Here is a 19,516-nt window from a genome sequence, read left to right on the forward strand (position 1 = left end):
ATTCTGTGACTTTTTGCCTTTTTTCATTCTTTTCAAACAAGAACAGCTGAAGTGTTGTGAGATTTTTTCTAAGACTGTATTATCAGAAGGAGCTGTAATCTGCTGTAACTGAGAAAGTCTGCAGAGGGCCATTGAGATCAGCTCCTGAAGGTGGACACAGGAGTCATTGTTGCTCACCTGCAGCAGACTATAACTTGAGTTCTTCTTCAAGAAGGTCCTTCCTGTGCGCTCCCTCCAGGCACGTGCAGCAGCCACCTGTGACTCCAGCTGGGGCAGGGCGTCCAGGCGCACCGGGATGGGGCGGCCTTTGGCAGACAAGCTCTCCAGCTGCTCCAGGTAGGCATAGTTGTTCCCATTCTGGGGAAAGAAATTTCATCATGGAGCTGATTCCACCATTATGTCAGTGGCCAGCTCTGTTTCAAGTCATACGCCATTCTGTCACTGACTGAACTAGAGTTCCACAGGAAAAGGAAGGAGAGCAATGTTTCAGTCTTAAGAGTTTTAAGATCTACCTCATGCAGTGTTTACTGTAACAATCATTCTGGCAGGGCCAGCTGGCTTAGGGAACAAGACAACATTCCATTTCTAGGCAGTTGTCTAAAGTCCTGTCTGATTGAACAGCAAGCTACTATATCTGAGAGCTGTACAAGGGCTGATGTGAAATCAGCTGAGATTCTCACTTCAGTTCCCAGCAAATGCCTGATATAAGAACACTAGCTGCAGCCCAAGTGGTAACTGATCTAATGTTCTAACTTCATCTACTTCAGACAGACAACTCTGGCCATCAGTGCCATTAAATATTACACCATCTGGGGGAAAACCAAAACCAAAACAACCAGCAAACAAAGCCAAAACACCCAAACGAAAAGAATAATTTCCATAGCCAGCTCCAAAACTGAAATCCTGTGAGCAGAATATCTTCTGCTGCAGCTAAGAATTTCCAATGACAGTACGCAGAACAGTTTCAATACCAAAACCCCTCTGAGAGTAACATTTGTATCATGATGAATCTGTCAGCTTTTACATCCCCCATGAAATGCATAAAAAGGAAGGGAAACAGAAATTGGACAGCCAATAGGGAAACAGCAGCACAAAAGGAAAATGGAATTGAAGCAGGTGAGCTTTGGTAAGCACTCTCAACAGCTACAGTACAGCTTTGCTTCAGGTCACCTCCAGAAGTAGAGGAGCTAGGAATGAAGAACATGTCTGAATAAAACGATGCAAGCAGAAGACTCCAGCCCCTGCCGCATCCCCTACCTGAATGGCCTCCACTTTGGCTGTCCAGTCTCTAGCCCGCTGCAGGGCTTCTTTCAGTGCCAGCACATTGGGCAGGTAAGCAGGGATGTTCTTGGCTTCATTGACGATGCCCTCCAGAGCCATCATACTTTGGCGTGGTCTAGAGTAAGAAAAACCCAATTCCAGCCTTCTCCCAAAATGCCACTCAACTGAAGGCATAAATTTGACAGGTTGGTGATGCAACTTCATCACTACACTGCAGTGCAGTATACCAGGGCTCTATTCTTGGGAGGATGCTACTGGCTACCAGAGGTAAGAAACCTGAGACACAATCAAGTTCAAAAGGGCACACAGCATTTGAAGCCCGCAATGTCAAGGGAGCTGTCTTGTGTAGCGCATTTGGTGCTTTCTGTAGAGAGGGAAGAACAGCAAAGACAGCAGCAACGCTCACTGACTCCTGCCACTGTGCAGCATTACAGGGAAACAACGCTTCTGCAATCCATCAACCACCTCAAATCCAGCTCTCGAGCAATCAAACTGCTGGGAGGTAAAGAACAGCCAAACCAGAACGCACTACAGCCTCTAAGTCCCTACTTTTTCACTATGGTCCTCAAAAGAAGCCAAGGATCCCAGAAGGTTGTGACCTAGAAGAACAGCTTGGGAAGGAACACTCACCTGGCCTGCAGGCAGACCTTGGCCTTCTCCTCCCACCTCTCTGAGACTGTCAGCAGCTCCTGCAGTTCGGCCATGGCTTTCTCTACAGCGTGGTGTGGTGCCAAGCCCACACCAGAGTCAATCAGCTTCTTCATCATGTCGAGGGTGACCCTCTGGGGATCCAAGAGGGTAGATCTCACCTCATCAAGCCACCTTGCCTGCTGCAGTTCTTGCTTTAGCCTCGGCAGTTCAGGAAGCTCCACATAAAGGCCAGAGCCCATGTCTATCAACTCCTGCAGCTTGGACGAGTCTGGGATCTCATCCATCATCGCTTCTTGAGCACGCTCATGAAATTCTTCCACATCATCAAGCAGATTCTGCAGCAACACACAGTACAAACCAAGTAGGAAAAATCCTTCACAGCATCCAAAGGGAAAGGTGACTGAGGGCTCAGCCAGCTGTGAATTTTTATGTGATCATCAAATAATCAGAGCCTTCACAGGTGATGCCAGCCAGCTGGCACAAGCTATCAAGTCTGACACATATTAAGTAATAGAGCATCTAAACTCATTTGGTGGCCTAATATTTCATAGACTAGGCACATTAGTTGCATCAGACTCTGCACCTAAAATATTACAGCTGCAACTGACTCCATCAAAATAGAGTATTAAGCACTTCCCAGTCAACATTAATTACAAAATAGCAGGGGGAGACTTCTGCTAAGAGATGATCCTTTCAATCCACTGTCAAAGGCATTACAGCAGTGGTGGTAATACACAACAGAACAAAACATGCTGAGGAGAAAGGAGACAGAGTTGTATGAGGACACAGAGTACAAAGGACCATCGCAATAATGATGCTGGAGCAGGCCCATCACTGAGACACAAAAGGGAAGAAATGAAAATGCAAAACCCTCTAACGAAAGAAGGCAATTTCAGAGAAATCCAACTGCACTGCTGCAATAAAAATCCAAGACAGCCAACAGCCTGGAAGGAATCTCTGCAGGAGATCCCTTCAAGGACATTCCACCAGTATACTTCACTGATTGATTCCTGAGTCTCTTACAAAGAGACAAGTATTTCTGCTGGCAAGTCCATGGCACAATGAGGAGCAAAACATGCATTTCCTAACCTTCAGCTCACTCCTCACTGTTTGCAACAGTGATCTATTACAGTATTATATTAATAATAACAACAAAAAAAATGCCTTTTGTGTTGGAAAATGCTCATCATCCAACGTGACAATTATTTTGCAGTTCATTATGATGGATAACTGCATTCAAACCCCATGCTGAAAGTTAGTGAGTGCTTAGGCATAAATGATTATTATCTAACTTCATTCAGAAACTGAAAGACCTCAATCCGTAACCAGTAGAATGATAAAACTTACTTTCTTGGCTAGTGATTAGGTTGAAGCTTCAAAAACATACACATGCACAGACCAAGTAGTTTAACAAAACCATTTTCCTAAGGCTGGGAGGTGAGGGAAAGAGGGACCAGCTAGAAGAGAATATTTAGATGAAAATACCAATTTAGACTGTTAAGAGTTTATTGTATGCCTGTAGTTCTGTCATCTACCAATTATGTCTTAGAGGCAGGTTTTAAATAAATTAGAAATAAAAAACTCCTTTGAGAACGCTCCTACAGGTCTATTAATAGATATAAACAAATGATAAAGTACCATAAATCAGTACTTGTAAATATTCAGTTTGTATGTGGAAAAAAGTGTAGGAAATCATCCTATCATCCAAGGCCAGTAGCATACTTTCCACCATTAGTTGCTGGGAAACACCAGGAAGAACAACTTTGAAGGATAAAGGTTAACATCAACAGATCTGGAAAAATCTGCATTATGGAGTCTTCCTGAAGGTACTTTTCTCCAGCAAAAATATGTCATTATCATAAAGACAAGAAGGAAGTGCAATGCAAAGTCTCTGTGCTACCAATGCTGAAGCACCACAGAAGAGTTAATACAGAATTGATGAATGCAGGAGGACTTAACTAACCCTAGTAAACACTGAGGGAAAAGAAGCCTTCTCAAACCAAAGTATGTTTGGTTATGTAGTCAAAGATGCACACAAGGGAGCATTTAGAACTTTAGGTCCTCAATCCAGCACTACAGAACATTCTGTATCAACAGAGAACACCTGTGTTAAGAAATGGTTAACGTACATCTCAAGAACCATTTCTCCAGGTGAAAAATCCTTATTAAGGATGCTTCTTGAATGAGTTTTCTAGAAGTTGATTAATAGGCAAAGCAGTCTTTAACATTTCATCACCAATGACAGAGAAACAAATTGAGACTGCTGCTCAAAACCCTTGCTGTGACACAGACTGCCAGAGTGACAAACAACAATAGGAGCCAGGACAATCACTATCATCTGCATTACTTATTAGTCTAGATTTATTCAAAGACAGGTACAAAGAACCGTATGAAGGACAAGAAATGCAGGCCATGCATACAGATTAAGAGGGCTGTAACCCAGAAAGCACAGCTGAGAAGTACTCAGAGCACAAGTACCAATGTTTCACTGCTTTCACTCTCCCCTACAGAAGCATACCAATATACCCTTCAGAAGTTCCTATGAAAACACCTAAAGGCTAGGATTTAACCAGAAATTCCACCACTATAGACAGCATTAATGAGCCAGCAGTGTGCCAAGGTGGCCAAGAAGGTCAATGGCATCCTGAACAAGATGGAATAGTGTGGCCAGCAGGAGCAGGGAAGTCATTCTGCCCTGTGCTCAGCACTGTTTAGACCACACCTTGAGTGCTGCATCCAGTTCTGGGCTCCTCAATTCAAGAAAGATGTTGAGATGCTGGCACGTGTCCAGAGAAGGGCAACAAGGCTGGGGAGGGGTCTGGAGCACAGCCCTGTGAGGAGAGGCTGAGGGAGCTGGGGGTGTTTAGCCTGGAGAAGAGGAGGCTCAGGGCAGACCTCATTGCTGTCTACAACTACCTGAAGGGAGGTTGTAGCCAGGTGGGGGTTGGGCTCTTCTCCCAGGCAACCAGAACAAGAGGACACAGTCTCAAGCTGCGCCAGGGGAGGTTTGGGCTGGATGTCAGGAGGAAATTCTTTACAGACAGAGCTGGCCATTGGGATGGGCTGCCTGGGGAGGAGTCACCATCCCTGGAAGTGTTTAAAAACAGACTGGATGAGGCACTCAGTGCCATGGTTTAAGTGATTAGATGGTGCTGGCTGATAGGTTGGACTTGATTTCAGAGATCCTTTCCAGCCTGGCTGATTCCGTGATTGGCTCAGAGAGGTAAAACTTGGCCACCTGGACAGTGATGGGGGCTAGGATCTTGGTTTAGCTACAGTGAGAGCAGCACATCTGACAATGCCCGTTGCAACACATAACCATGTGGAGTGCTCTGCTCATTCAGCCTGCCACTGCCTGACTGCTGCACAAGGGCTATCACATCCTTTTGAAATGGAAACAGATGCCAGGTGGAACACTTTAGAGCACCTGAGAAAGCAGCAGATATCCACACTTAGGCTCTACATGTTCAACACAGAAGCACAAAGGCTGTTGGTCCCCGCCTAAGAAACATACTTGCAAAGGAGCAGGGAATATGTGCAACAGAGCAGCAGACAGAGAGCAACACATCATCAGCAAATCTTTAACAGCACCAAGATTATCCAGCAGGATGAAGAAGGGGGATACTGAGCTGGATGTATCCAGAGTCTTCTACTTCCTTTCTTGAGGCCACAGATACCACTGCAAAGCAGCTCTAAGCTGTATATTGGAAGCTACAAATGAAGCATCCCCTTTAATCCATCTCAGCCACTGCAGGACTGATTCTTAAAGGATAAAGCCCTTTCATCCTTTACACTAGGCAACTTTATCTGCTAAAAATCACCCCCACAAACAAAACCCAACCCACCCAAAGTAAGGAGAATGGCAATAGCCAAGGAACTGATCCAAACTTACCTTTACTTGTCGGGCCTGGCTGATAATGCAGGGCAAGCTGAACAACTGCTGTACAAAGGCTTTAAGTTCCTCCATAGTCAGCTTGGTTCGTGTCCTTCCACTATCTTGGCTCTGTCTGCTGTGTGAATGGACATAATTACCAATATTAGCCAAGATTATGATCCCTAGATTTACTCACAGTGACAGAAAGCTATCAAGGTATATGAGAAGTTATCAACAAAAATAACAATTTATCACTTGGAACTCAAAAACCCCTCAACCTCTCCAACAATTCCAAAGTCTTGAATACTAAATTTAGCATAATTCCTCTATGCATCTTCAAGAGAATTCACCCACTCCTCAGAGGTAGGAGTGTCTACATAACTTTCTAGTTTCTTCTGAAAGAACATAGCCCCAAAAAGCCTGCTTTAGGCAGCCCAAAAACTTGATGGCCATGACAGGCACTGGCAAGAAGTCTCAGATACATAAGAGCAAGAAGCTCTAAAAAGAAGTCTTCTTTTTCAGAGCACACTCTCTTGTAGCCGGAGAAGTCCTAAACCCAGCCTTCTAACAGAGGACTGCTAGTGCGTAGGGCCCATTCTGCAAAGGCACTTCCATTAAATATCACTCAAACCAAGTCACACATGCCTGCTAAATGCAGTAAAACACTTCAGTGACACACTGCACAGGCTCACAGGATGTTAGGGGTTGGAAGGGACCTGTGGAGATCTTCGGGTCCAACCCCCTGTCAGAGCAGGGCCAGTGCAGGTGGCACAGGAACACATCCAGACAGGGCTGGAAAGTCTCCAGGGAAGGAGACTCCACAACCTCTCTGGGCAGCCTGTTCCAGTGCTCTATCACCCTTACAGTAAAGAAGTTCCTCCTCATGTTGAGGTAGAACCTCCTTTGATGTAGTTTACATCCACTCCCCTTGTCCTATCACAGGGTACTAGCAAGAAGACATGAAAGTAAAATTTAGATTACTGATCAAAACCTATCACATACTCTGAGCAGGAAAAGGAAAGAACACTGCAGGCTGTGACTTGCTACACAGAAAGGAGCATTGGTTGGACCTGCTGCGCCTCCAACACTCCTGTGCTAGAGTGAACAGTGCTGGTGCTCCAAAGACACCACTGTTGGAGGGCTCCCTGATACATCTCACTGCAACTCTGTCCCTAGTCCAACAGCAGGAGATGCTGCATGAAAAAGAACTATCCCTGCCCTATGGAAACTCACAACATTCAGCAGTGTTGGAGAACGATAGAGGACTGGGACATGGGACATGTCTTCACAGCCACATTATCCTTATAATCAGATGCATAAGGAATAGATTTTCTTTTGCTTCATTTGCCCATGAGTTTATTGCTGCTTTAATCTCTAACACTTTGTTCTGTTGGAGCACTCATTTTTAATTTTCCTTTTTAATAACCTTCTCCACTGTGTAAATGTGATTCTTCTCAATGTATTCACTATGAAATGGGAAAGAAGCAGCTCAGCTTTACATTTCCTAACACTGTTCAGCAAAGAGGTTTCAAAAAACCCAAAGCCTTTCTCAAAGCTCATTTTTGTAACACTGCTCTTCAGCACACAACAGCCCTCAGATGTATACACAGGTCATGGGTTTCGCCCCACAGAATTTTTTCAGCTTTAGATCAGATGCACCATTGAAAGCTGTCAAATGTTTGTACCCTTTCTGCTGCTTGTGGTAATGCTGGAAAACAAATAATTAGCTGAAGGCAAGTCTGTTTAGAGAAGGTTGACACTCCAACAGAAGGAGGAGGAGAAGGAAGCCGCAATAGACCACAAATGCCTGGGAGCTACTAATGTAATTAAAATTCACTAGGAATAAGGCAATGAAACCCCTGTAGCACTGCTTCCTCCAGACCAGTTTGAAGTGATCATGCCTCTGGTAGTGGGATCCTGTGAGCAATGAAAACCAAACAGAAGAGCCTTCTTTCCCCTTCAAATACAGTCAAAATGCTTCTCATTTTTATAATAGCTTCCCAATTCCACCAGGTATTATACCTGGATTTGTGGAGTAATTCTAACATTTCAGTGCTCAAATTCAAGCAGCTATGAGATGTGTTATGTTCTGTATAACAAAGCTGCAGATTACAATTAATAAGGTATTTACTTCTACCCCCTGGAAGTTATACACAAAAACTACACATGGGGAGTGGGAGGACCAAACAAACAAAAGATCCAAACCACACAACCCAAAACCTAACAAAATACCACCACACCAACCACACAGCCAAATCTTAGCAGAAATGCAAGCTATGAAGTTTGAAGATCGCCATACAAACACTGGCAGATGAATTACAGTCAAATTAGCATTGAATCACAGAATAGTTTCAGCTGGAAAAGACCTCCCAGGTCAGAGTCCAACCATCAACACCACTGTGATGTCCCCAACTGCCACGTCTACACATTTTCTGAACACCTCCAGGGATGGTGACTCCACCACCTCCCTGGGCAGCCTGTTTCAATCCCTGACCACTCTTTTTGGTAAAGACTTTTATCCTAATACCAATCTAAGCTTCCCCTCATTCTGTCACTTGGTATTAGGGAGAAGCAACCACTACAACCTCATTTCCAGTAGTTGTAAAGAGCAGCAAGGTCTACCTCCCTCAGCCTCCTCTTGTGTAGACTCTTCCAGACTTTCCCTGAGCCCCTCCTCAGAAGACTTACTCTGCAGCTCCTTCAACCAGCTTCATTGCCCTTCTTATTTCCTATGGAACTTTCCTTCAGTGCAGAATGCACAGGCAAGAAGGAAGCACACATTGCTGAAGGCTCCTAACAGCAAAACAAGGGGACGCCAGCAGCAGATTGCTAAGGTAGGGCGAAGGGAGAGAGTAACAGCCACGGGCAAAGCAGGCAACACAGAGAACCATGGCAGGCCGAGCAGCCAGAGGCCACTGAGGCAGGCCACTACTTTTCAACCACACATCATTGCCTCCCATGGCCCTTCCCAAGAAGTGAAAGACTGCCTCAAACTATACATTGTTTTTGCTCTGATCCCGAAGATCCTTTTATCCCAGTCAAGGCTGGCAACATGCATTTCCTCTGCATGTTCCAGTAACTCCACCAGCACCACAACACATTCTGCAGCTTGAGAACAGCTGGCAAAAGAAATGCTGTACCAGAAGATAAATCTGCACTTGGCTCACCAACCTTAAATTGGTATTTCCTACTTTTCAAGCATCTTGCTTTGCAATCTAATCTTTTCACAGATTTTCCCTCCATAGCTTTAACCCATGTTATGTAAAATAACAAACATTTCTATTAAGGCTTACTTTTATTACAGCTGTCTTTCCTGATCAGCAACCAAAAACTTCTCCAAAGAATTTCACACTGCATTACAGAAGAGTCTGCTGACAATAGTATGTTTAACACATTTCAACCAAGCCCACTTCTTTGGCTCTTTGTGCCACCGTGACCCCCTCAGCTCTCAATGAGTCCCAGCACTAAGGACAGGAAACACTGGAAATGTTAGCAGACATCCTGACACATCAAGGTCCAACCAAGTAACAACACAGACCAGGTGCAGCTGTGGAAAAAATGCCTGTCCTACCTGTGCTTCTGCTTCTTGCTCAGAAGCAGCTGTGCTACCGAAGCACAGGTCTCTGCTTCTTTCACAGCATCCCTGAGCCTGCGGAACAGATCATTCTCTGGATACTTTCTGTCTTCAGCATCCTCCAACATTACTCTCAGCTCAATCACATCTGTAATAACAGCACAAAAATCATTTGTATGCAAAACCGAAAAAGATTTTAGACTGCTTCAAAAGCATTCAATCTAGGTTCCAATAATTTAGTTCAATTTGAAAATCACAAGGATGAGTTCCATTATATTCTCAGATCGGCTAATTTCTTTTTCCCACTATGCAATCCATGGTGTTTCTCCAGCTAACTTTTTTCCCTCTAAGCAATCCACAGCCTCTCTCTCATGAATTGAGAACACAGAACAAATGCATGTGTTTCAATACACCTTACAATGAAATGACAGAAGTCTGACCTTTCTTGTGGTTGAGATTGGCAGACAGAGCCTCTGTCACTCTACTGACCCAAGTGTCATAAGACTGTGCTCTAACTTTCACTCCATACAGCAAAGAAGGGAGGTCTTCCAGTGGGTAGCGGTACCTGGAGACAGGCAAAGAAAATACAGAAGGAGTATTAAAGCCCAGACTAAAGCCAGGATATTGCTTAGATTGATTTTCTCCAGCTACAACCAAGGAAGGACAGAACCTGTGTAATACCTGCTGCCTTGGAAGCAAAAAATTAAGCAAAGAGGATGAAAAGACTCCTTAAGAGTGAACTGTGGCCAAATGCTGCATTTGGTCACTGGTTTCCAGCACACTATTGGATACAGAAGAAAAGTGAGAGGGAGGGGATAAAATTCTGTGTACCTTAGACACTTCTTCTGCATGGGACATGGACATAAATCAGATGGATGGTACAAGCATACCAGACGCTCAGGATTACAGGAGCATGTAAGAGCTGACAAGAAGCACGTGGTTCTGCAAGCTGCGCACTGCCGCTCATCATCTGGAACCAGCTCAAACACCTCTTCTTCAGACATCAACACTCCCTAACAACAACAAAAAACAATTACTTGCTAAAGAACTCTAGTTCAGGTGAGGGCAGGGCGAAGCAAAAGCTCTTTGGTGAGCAACAAGAGTTGTCTTCTATCACTCACCATCTGTACAACAGACTCCCTCAAGCGTGTTTCTTCCTCTATCATTAGAGTCATCTCCTTGCAGACCATGGCAGCCAGCCCAACATCTAGGCACTCTGGATCTGCAGCCATCTTGAAGATTAGCTCTTCATGGGAGAAAACACAGTGACGGCCCAGCCTTCGGTAGTGACTCACACACTGGCGTCCAATGGGGAGCTACAAAACAAACACAGCTTGCACTCTGGGAAGGGCTTACACCTCCCTTCCTTTGACAAGGCTGGGAAAAGACCAAGACTAAGAGCTGCATGTTAGGGGACAGAGCCAATTAAAACAACTTTCAGTCATAAGCTTACGTTTTGTCTGAGGTTCTTTATAATTCAAATGGAAAGAAACTGACACCAGAAAAAATTCAGCCGGTCTATGCTAAAGTGAATGCATTGTCCTCTGGATATTACCATCACAGAAATATTCAGGCTGGAAAAGACCCTCAGGATCGCCAAGTCCAACCATTAACTCTACTCTACAAGGTTCACCCCTAAACCATAGCCCCAAGCACCACATCCGAACCACCTTTAAACACATCCAGGCTGGGGGACTTCACCACCTCCCTGGACAGCTCATTCCAGTGCCTAACCATTCCTGCTGGGAAAAAATTCTTCCTACTGTCCAGTCTAACCCTGCCCTGCTGCAGCTTGAGGCTGTTTCCTCTTGTTCTATCACTATTTACCTGTGAGAAGAGACCAGCACCAACCTGTCCACAATCTCCTTTCAGGCAGCTGTAGAGAACCATGAGGTCTCCCCTCAGCCTCCTCTGTTTCACACTAACCATCCCCCAGCTCCTTCAGTCACTCTCCATAAGATTTATTCTCCAGGCCCTTCCCCAGCTTCCTTCCCCTCCTCTGCAGTGGCTCCAGCACCTCCATGTCTCTCTTTTAATGAGGTGCTGCAGGGCTTACAGAAAGCCATTTCCCTTGCTTTAGTGCCATGGCACTTTGTGGATTATTTTGCAGTTTGTGGAAGCTGCTTCCCAGACCACAAACCCAGGAGGAATTCTGTCCCCTCGGGGCAGCGGTTTCCTGAGCAGGTTTGGCTCTTTCTGCCTCCCTTGCCTGAACTGTCTGGAATCTGGCCGGTCGTTTGTAAGTGGGGAAAAGCTGTCTTGTGGGCTTATCCTTCCCAACTTTTCTGAATGTGCTAGGTTAAGCCCAGCCCAGGCTGTGTGCACTGGAAAAAAACCCCTAACCCCAGGTGAGCAAAGAAACCTGGCTCCTTCCCAGGGGGAGGGGTCCCCAGGTCAAAGTTTATTCCACTCCTATTTCCTGTCCACAACCCTATTTCAGGGGAGCCATTTCCTGTCTCGCTCGCTCTTTCCTGCTCTGGGCTCTCCAACCCCCTGCTGCTGTTGCTGGGAGCTCTTTAACCATGTGCTCGGGCCTGTTCCACATCATTCCAGACACTTCAGGGGACTGCATCCCAAGAGAATCCATCTTACATCCAGAGAATCCTTTGCCAGCTGCGTCTGATTTTGTATTTATCTTTATTCATCCCTTTTCCTTATACTTTTGTAACCTTCCTTTTTACTTAAATACCTTTTCTTTTTTGTTAAACTCACCTTTTCACTTCCAAATCAATGCAAGACTGTTCTTTTGTTGTTTTACCTCTCTCTTCTCCTCCTGCCTAATATTTTTCCCTACCAGGAAAAGGGGAGAGGGAAGACCACCTAAATCTGTTCCATTGTGCTTTTGGGCTCTGGGAAAAGCTTAAACCACAAAACTGAACTTTCTAAATTGCTTGGAATTGTTATTAATCCCTTATTGTGATAGCATCTCCCTGCTGAAGATCCCAACCTGTAAATAAACCTCTAAATTTTGTATCTACTTTGGGGTGACATCTTTCCCAGATTAATAAATAATTCTGTTTTTATAATCCCATCTCAGATATTGATTATTAATAACCACAAAATAGCCTTAAACTGTGTCCCAGGAACTACAAATGTAAAACAGACTATGTACCTTACAAGACTGTTCTTCAGATTATTAGGTTACTAAGGCACTCCTTTACAAAGGCCCCCTAGCAGACATAGCAAACATACAAAGGAACAGACCCAGTCAGCAGTGCAGAAGTTCACAGCTTCAGCAAAGTTGTATCCCTGGTTAAATCCAGAGTGATAGGCACGAGGGAAGGTCACCACGAACTCGCCAGCACACTGATTGGTCCTGTATACCTAATGCAAGAAAGGACAATGGGAATAGAAATAAAAAGAGAAACTTGCGACAGAGCTCAAGACACATAATTACAAGATGTTTGAACACCATTTTCTTTACCTATAGAACACCACAGGCAACACAGCTACCCCAAAATGGTAAGGATTGGTTCTAAGTGAAACCTGTTGATAGCTTTACTCAAAAAAGCTGAATATAGAAGCCTACAGTTTACGAATCCCAAAAGGGATGTTTCTCCATCATCATTTAATCCATAGCACCACAAAGTGCAAAAGCTTCTGGAAACAGTTTATAGTTTGCTTTGCTGGGCTGCTTGCCAGGGAAGCAATTTATCCTAAGACAAAACCAAATGACAGTCAGCTGCTTAAAGGTCTGCAGTCAATTATGCTTGGTCAAAAAAGCATTTTGTAATGCTAAGATTTCTGGTGAACATCAGACAAGTATTATACTGTGAAAAGATACTAAAGGCATTTTACAGACAAGCTTGCTGTCGTGGCAAGGTGGTTTGTTTTTAAATGAAAAATGCAAGGTAACACAGAATGTGCACTTGTTCTATAAAATCCTTTATGTAAGAATCTTGGCACTTTCCCTTCTGATAGAAAGTAAATGTTGTGGTCAGTCTAGGGAAGATTCTAGAAAATAGCTTTTAAAAACTGCCCCCAAACCAAAGTATTGAGTATGGCAATGTCCACTGCAAAAATTCTTCAGAGCTCTGGCACAGAGTGAAGAAGGAGCACACAGAAGTCACTCTTTAAAGAATGCTGATGGGCTACTCACTGGGACACCATGTTCCATCAGCACGTTGGGGTTCATAATAGTGACCAGCTGATGCAGGAGATCAGGCTGGGATTCAAACAGTTCAGGAGCCAACTCCTTCATCACCTCTTCCAGCTGCTCTGCAGCATGGGACGGCACACCGTACCACGTCTTTGGCTCTCCCCTGCCAAAACACAGCCACAGCACAGAATTAGAGACCCACAGCACTGTCACAGGTAGAAAAGTCCTCTCAGATCACAGAGTCCAGCTGGGAACCTAACACCACCACAGCCATTAAACCACATCCTAAAGCACTGTGTCTACATGTTCTCTGAACACCTCCAGAGAGGGTGACTCCACCACCTCCCTGGGCAGCCTGTTCCAATCCCTGACCATACTTTCAGTAAAGGATTTTTCCCCAATATCCAATCTAAACCTCACTCGGCACAACTTGAAGCCATTTCCTCTTGCTCTATCACTTGATACTAGGGATAAGAGACCAATGCCCACCTCACTGCAACCTCCTTTCAGGTAGTTATAGACCATAGACTCTTCCAGACTAAACAACCATAGTTCCCTCAGCCACTCCTCACAAGACTTTTTCTCCACCCCCTTCCTCAGCTTTGTTGCCCTTCTCTAGACAAGTTACAGCAACTCAGTGCCCTTCTTGTAGTAAAGAGCCCAAAAGCAATAGACACATCACTTAAAGGAAACTAATGGTGCCACTCATCTGCAAAATACCCCTCAAATCTAGCACCACTGTCCACAGCAGCTGAATGTTTTGAATATAGACACAATAAATGCCTTTTAGCAACAACGGCCATCTTCAGGATCTGTAATGCTCATCTGAAAAATCACTTGCACTAGAACACACCTCTCCCCACACCTGAAAGCTGATCTGCCATGACAAGCCTCATGTGGAAGACAATTGTCACCTACCATGCTCTACAGGGATAAAATGGGCAATCATTTGCCTGTAGGAAGAACAAACTAAGTTTAACATAGGAAACATTGACTGTCACTGCTAATGCTTGAGAGTTCACAATGGTACTCCACTCAGGCTTGGAGCAGTCATATTCCTGAAGCCAATGGTAGCACACCAGCTAAGCAGAAGGGAAAGAATAAAACACAGTGCAATGTAATGTGTGTAATTCTTCTAATACACAGAATCACAGAATGTTAAGGGCTGGAAGGGACCTCAAAAGATCATCTAGTTCAACCCCCCTGCCAGAGCATATTGCACAGGAACACATCCAGGTGAGTTTTGAGCATCTGCAGAGAGGGAGACTCCACAACCCCCCTGGGCAGCCTGTTCCAGGGTTCTGTCACCCTCACAGGGTGTTTCCATGGAACTTCCCATGCCTCAGCTTCCACCATTGCCCCTTGTGCTGGCATTGGGCATCACACAGCAGAGTCTGGCTCCTGGCTCCAGCCTCTGGGCACTCCCCCTGCACATCTTTATCAACATGAAAGAGGTCACCTCTCAGGCTCCTCCGCTCCAAGCTAAAGAGCCCTCAGCTCCCTCAGGCTCTCCTCATAAGGAAGACGTTCCACTCCATCTTCGTGGCTCTGAGATAGACTCTTACAAGCAGTTCCCTGAGGTCCTTCTCCAACTGAGGAGCCCAGAACTGGACACAGTATTCCAGATGTGGCCTCACCAGAGCAGAGCAGAGGGGGAGGAGACCCTCTCTCAACTTACTAACCACAGCCCTTCTAATCCACCCCAGGAGGCCATTGGCCTTCTTGGCCACAAGAGCACATTGCTGGCTCATAATCAACCTTCCATCCACTAGGACCCCCAGGTCCTTTTCTCCTTCACTGCTCTCTAGCAGGTCAGTCCCCAACCTATACTGCTCCATGAGGTTGTTCTTTCCCTACACTTGCCCTTGTTGAATTGCATTAAATTTCTCAATTTGCTGAAAACCAGGGCTCCACTCAACTCTTCATATAATAAAAAACAAAGCATGAACTATTTAATCATGAGGGGAAAACCCAAAATTAAAGAGAAAATAACTTGTGAACACATTATTCCAGTCCTTCCTTAAGCAAAATAAACTGTAATTATCCAGGATCTATAGTGCTGTGGTTTGGGTTTTCATTTTACCTTATTAATAAGTACAAGCAGAAGTCTGCTGAAATATCTGAACGAGTTTGTATAGCAATATTTAACATGATCATTAATCTTGTCACCAACCACTGCAGGCAGTGGAGAAGGCACAACACAGCATGCTCTATGGTTCCTGAAGGGCTCTGGTGACATCTGCTGGTAGGACACAGCTAGCAAACCCCAGCGACTACTGCTGCTCTGCATCTGGGCTGCTGAAAGTCACCAGCTGACACAACCTCCTCCACACACTGATCTAGTTCACAGCATGCTGAGGGCAGCAACTGCACACAAAATTACTTCCCCTCCTGAGCCTGTGGATCAGATCTTTCTAGCAAACATTTCTCCAGAAATGTTTAATCACAGCCTAAAGGTTATCAACTTATCCTTAACAGAGGCACAATAAACTTCCTGCTCTAAAAGGGAGCTTCCCACAGCTTCCCCATCCTTCATAGAACCACAGAATGCTCTGGGGCGGAAGGGACCTCCAAAGGTCATCCAGTCAGCAGGGACATCCTCAACTAGATCAGGTTGCCCTGTCCAGCCTCATCCTGAGTATCTCCAGGGATGGGGCCCCAAGTAACTCCCTGGGCAACCTGTTCCAGTGTTCCACCACTCTCATGGTGTAGAACTTGTTCTAACATCCAATCTAAATCTGCTCTTCTCCACTTCAAAGCCATTGCCTCTCATCCTGTCACTGCAGGCCTTTGCAAACAGTCTCTCTTCTGCCTTCTTGTAGCCTCCTTCAGGTACTGGAAGGTTATTAGGTCTCCCAGGAACCTTCTCTTCTCCAGGCTGAACATCCCCAGCTCCCTCAGCCTGTCCTTGCAGCACAGCTACTCCAAACTCCCTGATCATTTTCATGGCCCTCCTGAGGACCCTTCTCCATCAGGTCCATATCCTTCCTGTATGAAGGGCTCCAGAGCTGGACGCAGTACCCCAGGTGAAGTCTCCCCCATGCTCCACGGACTGTGACTGTACCTGATGAACTGGGAAGACTACACTGCAGTTAACCTGTCATGCCTTTTTTTTTTTCCAAACAGAAAAGCTGAACACCAGAACACTTTTAGGATTGTTCTAAAAGTTGGAATTACATCCGTATTTCTCTCCTCTTTACTAGGGGTATTTCTCTGCATACATAGATCTGCTGCCACCTGTCAGCTCTGATGTCTGTGGAAGCCACTACGCAGAAGCCACTTCCCAGCATGGGGCACACCCATCTTAAATCATCAAGCAGTGAATTGTATTCCTGTTCAAAATCAAAAGCTTTCTTGGAAAAGATGTGAGCCTGTAAAGTAGGATTTTACAGTGACACTGGACTTGGGGCAAAATAGGAATATTTAATGGGTTAATGAAAAATTACCAAGTGTGTAAAACAGTCTCTGCAGTTGCTTTTAACCTGCCTCAGCTGATAATATGGAACATTAACCCCTGGAGATACTCAAGGTGAGGCTCAACAGGGCTCTGGGCAACCTGATCTAGTTGAGGATGTCCCTGCTGACTTCAGAGGGGGCTGGGAGTACATGACTCCCTTCCAACCTAAACCATTCTATGATTTAGCTTCCTGGTGAATAACCTCATCAGTGTGAGCAGGCATTTTCAAGTGGAACTACAAACTTACAAACAGAAGGGTGTGAGGTATATTGACAAAAAGGAGCCCATACCAGTGCAGGTAGTTGATGGAATAGCTCCAGTGATCTTCAATATGCCAGCAAAACGAGGAGAAGCACATCCCTACATACAGCCAAGGCACCTTCATGCCAGAGATATCTGCATTGATGTGAGCAAGCACTGATTGCTCTAGAATTGGCATGTTGTTCAAGTTCCAGCCAGAAAGTGCATAATCCTGCCAAAGAAAAAAGAGAATTCTGAACAGATCAGAAGACAAGGACACCAGCTCCAGAAAAGGAATGTACAGAGGTAGAGATCAGCCTATCCCTTTCTATAGTAGACACTGGGCAATATTCTACAACCATGAAGCACCAAAACTAGGAAGTAATTCCTTCAATACCTTAGTCAGCAATAAAACTGAGATTTAAGGGCAGGCCAGTATTTCAATACACATAGCCCACCATCTTTGGTTCAAAGCTGTGTTCCCCCCTCCCAAGCTGATAGGTTTTATGCTCTTCTGGTGGAACAGAATACCAGCAAAACTAGAAGGAGAAGAGATCTTATGTTGCTATTTCATCTTTCAGACCTGCTTTGCTGCACTGCAGTTTATCTTGACCTTCTTTAGGCATTAGTTCAGAAAGTTTTCTCAAGAGGAGAAATTCCTACCCACTTGTTTCTGACAAGTCAGCAGCAGCAGCTCAGCAATTCCACCTTCCCTTTCAAACAGACAAAGTTTGTACAGAAATTGAGAATCCAGACTGCCTGAAAAGCTCACTACTATGCTTAAATATTAGTTTACTTTCCACCTTAAAAACCCCTGTGAGCACAGATTCACAGTCATTTTAAGCACATCCCAGAGATAGTGGAAGGACTGGTCACACTCTCAGCTCAGCCACCTGTTGCTGCTGTTTCCTTTGTTCTCATAATGTAAAGACAATGCAGTGAGTCTGATGATTTCAGTAATCTGGCTAGATTTTTTTTTTTAATTACTACTTTTGTACAAAGAGACCAATAAGCAGTTCTGACTCAGTAAGCAGCAGTACAACCACTGCATGGCCAACAGAAGCACAGGTAGGAAGATGCAGGTACAGGTAGAAGACAATAGTGAGCAGTACAAACTGATTTGGGGGTGTGTAATTACAAACCCATGCTTTTATTCTCATTTTGGTTGACTTTAAGCACATAAGCAGCCAGAAAATTGCTATGCCACAGTAAGGTCTGAGGGAAAATAGGTAATATACTTCCTAGGTGTTCTTTATCATATTTTCTACACCAGGGTGCTGCATCTGCATCTTTTCAGTTCCTGTAGTGTGCACAGTCAGAGAAAGAAGCTAGATCAAATTTGTTTGTTTCACCTATTATGAACCTCCCCAGGAGGTCAGAACTGTTTCTTCACCTAACTCTATAAGGAAAGGTTTGGAACAATGAAAAAGAAAAAAAAGCAGCCTTAAGTCTCCTCATAGTTGGACACACTGTAACAATTAGCACATCTCTGCCTGCTAAGATTCGGGGATACAAACCAGGTGCCACTAAATAATGAAAAGCAGCTTAACTATCAGTAATTAGATCTGTGAAAGAAGCTAAAATATCAGATTAATGCCCTGCTCAAATGGACTAAGTGCATGCAAAAGCCTTCAGCAATTTCTTTGTGAAAAAAATCCACCTCCATTTCTGACCTAAATTCTTAATGTGAAATCTTACGCAGAGCAAAGAATGGGGTCAGAGCCCATATCCTGTTTCTCACCTCCTCCTCTGGCATCAGCTTTCGTCGGCCATCTTTCACTGGGAAGCCACTTCCAAAGTCCTTGGAGGAGATATCAGCTCCATATTCCACAATGACATCTTCCTCTATGCTGCTCACCAATCGCCAGAACTCTTTTTCCACAAGCTCGGTTGGAACCATCTGAAAGCAGAAAGGATGTTGAGAGCGTGCAGAGAAAACACCAAGGTTAGCATTTAAACAATAAACCCTTACTGATCCCCTGTGAATTTTCAAACACCTCTCCTCTCTCTCTTCAAAGCCACACAGCTGGATCTGTATTCCTCAGCTGGGGCTGCAATATAACAGAATCAGGATGCCACATTGTAAGGGACGGAAGGAACGAAAACCAAGATGGGGTTACCAGAAGCACAGCTAAAAAGAAGGGGAGGAGGAGACAGCCAGCAGCAGCCAAGCAGCAAGCAGAATGAAACTCCAAACTATTTCAGAGGATAGCAACCAGAATTTCCAAGTAACAGTAAGGAAACTCACATCAAGAACTGTGTTCAAGACTGCAGGCTACACATAGCTCACTACAACTCTTACTTCTACATATTCCTTGATGAAGCTTATTTGTAAGATAG

The 19,516-nt window shown here is 44.7% G+C and overlaps 1 protein-coding gene across 1 annotated transcript in view; it reads right to left on the bottom strand.

Moving 5' to 3' along the window:
- KDM5A (lysine demethylase 5A) overlaps positions 1-19,516 on the bottom strand; it is a 64,957-nt gene that overhangs the window by 18,718 nt on the left and 26,723 nt on the right. Inside the window, exons 10-21 of the mRNA XM_054386730.1 lie at positions 18,918-19,076; positions 17,227-17,408; positions 13,480-13,642; positions 12,585-12,704; positions 10,502-10,696; positions 10,212-10,393; positions 9,821-9,945; positions 9,378-9,528; positions 5,825-5,939; positions 1,912-2,267; positions 1,258-1,396; positions 178-357 (exon numbers count right to left, since the gene is read on the bottom strand). Coding sequence (XP_054242705.1) covers positions 178-357; positions 1,258-1,396; positions 1,912-2,267; positions 5,825-5,939; positions 9,378-9,528; positions 9,821-9,945; positions 10,212-10,393; positions 10,502-10,696; positions 12,585-12,704; positions 13,480-13,642; positions 17,227-17,408; positions 18,918-19,076 — 2,067 coding nt within the window. The remainder of the gene's footprint in view (positions 1-177; positions 358-1,257; positions 1,397-1,911; positions 2,268-5,824; positions 5,940-9,377; positions 9,529-9,820; positions 9,946-10,211; positions 10,394-10,501; positions 10,697-12,584; positions 12,705-13,479; positions 13,643-17,226; positions 17,409-18,917; positions 19,077-19,516) is intronic.

The sequence above is a fragment of the Indicator indicator genome, chromosome 14 (genome assembly GCF_027791375.1).
Source record: "Indicator indicator isolate 239-I01 chromosome 14, UM_Iind_1.1, whole genome shotgun sequence".
Lineage (NCBI taxonomy): Eukaryota > Metazoa > Chordata > Aves > Piciformes > Indicatoridae > Indicator > Indicator indicator.